Source organism: Budorcas taxicolor, chromosome 13 (assembly GCF_023091745.1).
Source record: "Budorcas taxicolor isolate Tak-1 chromosome 13, Takin1.1, whole genome shotgun sequence".
In the NCBI taxonomy this organism is placed as follows: Eukaryota; Metazoa; Chordata; class Mammalia; order Artiodactyla; family Bovidae; genus Budorcas; species Budorcas taxicolor.
The window spans coordinates 31010843-31016842 of NC_068922.1; the positions used below are offsets into that span (position 1 = coordinate 31010843).

General features: G+C 44.7%; 1 protein-coding gene across 2 annotated transcripts in view; it reads right to left on the reverse strand.

Moving 5' to 3' along the window:
* RSU1 (Ras suppressor protein 1) overlaps positions 1 to 3112 on the reverse strand; it is a 198838-nt gene extending 195726 nt beyond the window's left edge. For both annotated transcript variants that reach the window (XM_052650975.1, XM_052650976.1), the window contains exons 1-2: positions 2987 to 3112; positions 2638 to 2749 (exon numbers count right to left, since the gene is read on the reverse strand). In XM_052650975.1, coding sequence (XP_052506935.1) covers positions 2638 to 2746 — 109 coding nt within the window. In that variant the 5' untranslated portion in view covers positions 2747 to 2749; positions 2987 to 3112. The remainder of the gene's footprint in view (positions 1 to 2637; positions 2750 to 2986) is intronic.
* Positions 3113 to 6000: the final 2888 nt, after the last annotated feature.

A 6000-nucleotide genomic window follows, 5' to 3' on the forward strand; every position in this document is an offset into this window, starting at 1 on the left:
CAGCTAACGTGATCATGCCAAATATTTTAATATCTAAGATATTAAAGGACATGGAATAAACATTCTGTACAATACTGACCACTGAGCCCCAGTGGAGGGTGGGGTCCTGAAGGCATCCTGGGACCCTCCAGACTCCAGAAGTCAGGGAGGTTTTGGCAGAAAGCAGTCACTTCTTAGGTCTAGCCCACTCCAGAGGATGGAGGTGAAGTGTCCAAATTCACTGCCACTCAACTCCCCAAGAAGCACTCTTGCTCTTCCTGAAGTGACTTCTCCAGGAAAATGTTAAGAATGACCTTGCTTTTCAGCACCTAATATTACACCGGAAGCAGCTTTTTCAGGAAGCAAGTGGCTATCTTTTCTTCTTCAATACAAGCCAAGGCTTCAAAGAGATAAAACAACTGAACTGGAATAGCTCCGCCACTCTCCTGACTTACAAATAGAACAGAGAGAGCCCTCTTCAAAGCTGAGGAGTATGAAGTTCCTCTAGTGAGAGCAACATTTTTTCAAGCCCATGAGAGAGACATCCTGAGCAGAGAGCTGTGGGGCCAAGGGCACAGCTGAGCCAGGCCTCCTGCTTGCGCCTCAGCATCTTTTTCTGACGCTGCCGTGTGCCCAATGACCTCTGTGACCCTGCAGGGCAGGGCCAGTGAGGCGAAACATCGATGTTCCCAACCATCAATCAGTTCAGTACCTGAGACCGCTGCTCTGTTGCTGCCACCAAGAAGCCACCACCACTGAGAAGTCAACACATTACAGGAGGCTGAGATGCTAACCTTCCTGGCAGGTGTCTTCCGAAGGACTATCGAATGCAAATCACCTACAGTTTTCCATTCCCTGGCCTTCTATAGAGATATATCCATGACACCAACCCTGATCTCTGTCCAAGGCACAAACCTGAAGGCATCTGAGATTGCAATCCCTGGTTTAAAGGAGAGAGTTGCAATAAGATGCCTGTTACAGGAAAACAACACTGAAAGCAATACAGTGTTTAAAGTACAGGGGCAGTTAGGGGGAAGGATGGGGAAAGAGATAGTTAGGGAGTCTGAGATTGGCCTGTATACTCTGCTATATTTAAAATGGGTAACCAAAAAGGACCTACTGTGTAGCACAGGGAACTCTGCTCAATGTTATGTGGCAGCCTGGATGGGAGGGGAATTGGGGGGAGAATGGATACATGTAAATGTATCACTGAGTTCCTTCGCTGTCCACCTGAAACTATCACAACATTATTAATCGGCTATACTCCAATACAAAATAAAAACTTCAGGGCAGTACAAGGGCAGCGAAAGTGGAGGTGAGAGGGAACGTAAGGAAGACAGCGCAATAGGACAGGAAGAAGAAACAAAAGCCTGAACGACGTCAGAAGAAAAAAAACGGAAAAAGATAATGAGTCAAGAAATGTTTACCTTACTTATCATGTAACTTTCATGTGGAAAAAAAGAATGGAAAATGATCCAGAAATAATTTCCCATTAAAAAACCAAGTGACACATGAAAAGATGCCCAATATCACTAATTATTAGAGAAATGCAAACCAAAACTACAATGAGGTATCGCCTCACGCTGATCAAAATGGCCATCATCAAAATGTCTACAAACAAACAATAAATGCTGGAGAGACTGTAGAGAAAAGGGAACCCGCCTACTCTGCTAGTGGGAATGTAAATTGACAGAGGCTCTACAGAGAACACTATGGAGGGTCCTTGCAAAAAAGCTAAAAATTGAGCTACCATGTGATCCAGCAATCCCGCTCCTGGGCTTATAACTGGAGAAAAACATGTTTCAAAAGGATACAATGTTCAGCACTGTGTATAATAGCCAGGACATGGAAGCAACCTAAATGTCCATTGACAGAGGAACGGATAAAGATGTGATACATATGTACAATGGAATACTACTCTGCCATGAAAGAGAATGAAATGTGATTTGTGGTGAACCATTGATAGACACTGAGTGAAGTCAAACAGAGAAAGACAAATATCATGTGGTATCAATTTTATGGGAACTCTAAAAAAAAAAAAATGATACAAATGAACCTATTTACAAAACGGAGTCACAGATGTAGAAAACGTCCCCAAGGGGGAAGGGGAGGAAAACTGGGAAATTGGGTTTGACATATACTCACTACTATGTATAAGACAACTAATGAGGACCTACTGTATAGCACAGAGAACTCTATTTAGTACTCTATAATGACTTCTATGGGAAAAACATCTAAAAAGGGTGGGTGTATGTATCTGTATAACTGAATCACTTTGCTGTACACAGAAACCAGCACATTATAAATCAGCTATGCTCCAATAAAAGTTATTTAAAAAAAAAACAAAAAACAAAAAAACACCAAGTGGCTATTTAGTAAACTGTGGAAAATCCACCCAAAAACCATCAATCAGCATGGACAAATGATGAGATCCAGCAGCTACAAGTCCGTGTAATTCTTAACCTGGCTCTCGTGCCCGTTTTCCAGCTGAGAGAACAAATCTGACTGCAAGCGTTCTGAGCTAAGCCCTAGACAAGTGCCCTTCACAAGCACCAGCTGGGGTGGAAACCATCTGAATGTCTCACGCTGCCACCAACAGTTACTCGTTAAACTGATAAACCCACCCTCTCCGAGAGGAAGGCCCTCCGGAGAACTTACACAGGCCGTTGACGTCCAGCATGTTAGAGATACCCCGGTCACTCATGTCCACTTCCGGCTGGTTCTTCTCCCGGCTCTCTTCCACCAACTTTTTCAGAGACTTGGACATGACCTGTACCAAACAACAAAGCACGTGGGCGACGGCCAGAAGCGTGCAGGGAGAGAAATGAGGGAGCCCCTGGCTGGCACTCTCCAGTTTTCCCCAGGTCTTGGGAAGTGGGCAGCGGCGGGCAGGGTCTGGGAACGAGGATGGGGGTGGGGAGCGAGGGACAGAGAAGTGGGGAGGGTCCAGCACTATTCCCGCCGCGGACAGAGAAGCGAACACAACTGCAACCACACACACACTCACTGCGGAGGGCTGCACCTAACAGACAGAAACTACAGACTGCTGCAGGGCTCACTCCGGTGGCCAGCGAGAGATGCGCTCGGTCGGTGGTAGAACGAGCACCCAGACGAGGAACACGCCCTGTCCCGGCACTCCGCGCAGGCGCGCATCGGACCCCTGGCAACTCCAGGCCCCGCCCGCGCCCGGCCCTTCCCTAATTAGGAGAACAGCTTACTAGACGTGGCTCAGGGTGAGGCTCCGCCCATAAAAGAATGCGTGCCCTGCGGATAGCCAATCATGTATGCTGTCCGGCCTGGAGACTCCGCCCCACCCGTGGGTAGTGCCCCGCCCCCCAGATTAGGCTTCCGATCCGAGAGAAGCCGACGCGTGCGCAGGCTCAATGTGTAGATGGAAGCCAGAGTGCTGTGGGCGGAATTAGGGAAGTTTGGGCCGGGGTTCAGGCTGGCTCAGGGACAAGTGACAAGTCAATATTCTCTCAATGTGCTACTTCTTTAACTTACTGGAAGTTGCTACCCTGAATCCTTTCCCCACACTTGTACCTCCCAGTACATTTTGAGCTCCAGAAAGCAAGAATTGTCTGATGGTCTGTGTGTCCCTGGCCTCCAGGTCGCATCCTGGAGCCTTGAGTCACAGGACAGGGAATAGACATGATAAATACGTGACCCCTGTGTTCTTATGCTATGTCATAGCTTAGTTTGCTTTCTGTTGAATGATGATTTCCTCGAACAATTTTGTGGGTTTTTTTAAACTGGAATTTGTTTTTTTTTCTTCTTATAACCTTAAGCCTTTCATTACTCTCCACTGTTTGAAATACAATGGATTCTTCTGAAGACTTTAGGAACCTACTAATACACTGCTGTAACTTGGACTGATTCTTTGTCCTTCTAGCTGAGAGATTGTAACTTTTTTAAACTTGGTTCCTGCGTTTAAACAGACATTTCTCCTAGTCACCTTGCTAACTATTCTCAAGCAACCTTCTCTAAAAGGATGTATAAGAGGCACAAATGTTAAGTAGTTGCATGTTTTTAAATGTCCTTTTTCTGCCCACGCCCCTCATGGAATTCTAGGTTCAAAATCAGTTTCTCTTAAATCTCAATGGCATAGTTCCAGTGACTTCTGCTTTCAATGTTGATGCCCAGAAACGTCTCCTTAAATCTTTGCAGGAAACTATTTTTTTCCCTTGAGAAGCATTTGTGATCTTTTTATTATTCATCACCATAATCTCTCTGATGGAAGCTCTTTTTTTGTTTAATCTGTTCAGTGCTCATTGGGTTGTTTTCAGAGGATGATTCATTTCTCTCTTCCTCTCTGGAAATTGTTTTCAGTTAATTCTTTTGAAATTTCCTACCATTTTCTATGATACATCACTCTTGGAAATCTTTTCATATGGCAGCTTCCTGGGCCAGTTTTCAGTAGCTGGGTTTCTTTTCCCCCCTCATATATTTAACACTCCCCCCTACACACACACACACACACACACACACACACACACACAAACTTTTTAACTAACGTTCTGGAAGATTTTATCTGTTTTATCTTGCAAAGATATTAACTTTTTTAAAGCTATTAAATTTTTTAAAGTTGTTTTGACCATTAATGAAATATGCTTCTTAAGCCCTCCTTGTTTGATAGTGCCCTGCTTTTGTTTCATGAATGCACACTCTTCTCAAGTATCTCTGAGGACAGCAATTTTTAACCTTTCTTCTGTTTACTAAATTGTTTCCTCATGTCCCATTTTTTGTTAGTTTATCTAGTTCATTCCCATTCTGGCTGCTGTAACTTTTCCTCTGTCTGCTGACTCCTGGTTTTCCTTTTGTATTGCAGCATGAAACCTGAGCTGATTTTCCTAACTAGCTGGTGTGCTCTACTTCCTCCTCTGTTGTTGATGCGTATTTGTTTCCCTCTTCGGTCATCATTAATTTTCCTGGGCAATTTGTTAAATTTCTTCATAGGTTAGAAGATGATCTTCACAAGGCTGCTTCCCCATGTTTGCATTCACTTCCAATTTTCCAGAAATTCGTTTTCACTCCCTTATAAGCTTCTTCCATTCTTTGCACTTTTCACCAGTACAACTCTTAATGAAATGTGTCTCTAAGTTCCAGGTTTTTATAACATGGAAACAGGATCGGCTTCCTGGATATGCAAACTGTACAGTGTCAGAAAACTCCAGGCTTAAATAAGCTCCACAGTTAGTTTCTTGTTCTGATGTCACCAGCTTGAGATGTTAAACACTTTTTGAACCAGGGGCCCTACAAATTAGGTTGCTATTCCTGCAAGGAAAAGCATTTATCAGAGCTGAAATGCCCCTGCAGAGTCACTGCCAAGTGCACCACGCTTACACAGTCCTATGCTTCATTCTCTTTTGGAGGGAAGGTTCTACCCCTGCCTGTGAGCTCCCAGAGTGGGTCAGTCAAGGACAATCAAGGGGGATGCCTGGTTCCCCAAGGTACTGAAGCTGAATCCGGCCTCTGTACCCCAACACCAAATTAATTCTTGAAGACAGAGTTTTGGGTGGAGTAGAAAAGCTTTACTGTTTTGCCAGGCAGAAGGGAGAAGAGCAGGCTAATGCCCTCAAAACTGTGTCCCACATGTGCACCCATGGCTGATTCACGTCAATGTATGGCAAAAACCACCACAATATTGTAAAGTAATTATCCTCCAATTCAAATAAATTCAGTAATTAAAAAAAAATCCAACTGTCCCAACCTACAGGGTGTAGTGAGGAATAGGAATGGTTCAAAGAGGGTGTGATCTGCTCCTGGACATTCTCCTGATTGGCTGGTGGTGAGGTGGAGGGGAGTCAGCGTCATCAACCTTCAGGTTCCAAGAAGTCTGGGGTTCACGTGCTTGTGGGCAGCTTACCGCTAATTTCTCCCACCTGGTGGACCAGGGCTACACTATTCTTTCTTGACAGTTCCTTGACTGTCTCTTGGCAGAGAGACAGTCTCCACATCCCTCTCTTCCCTAATTAGCAACTATTTGAACCTGCTCCTTGGAGCATAGGGAAGGTCATGGAG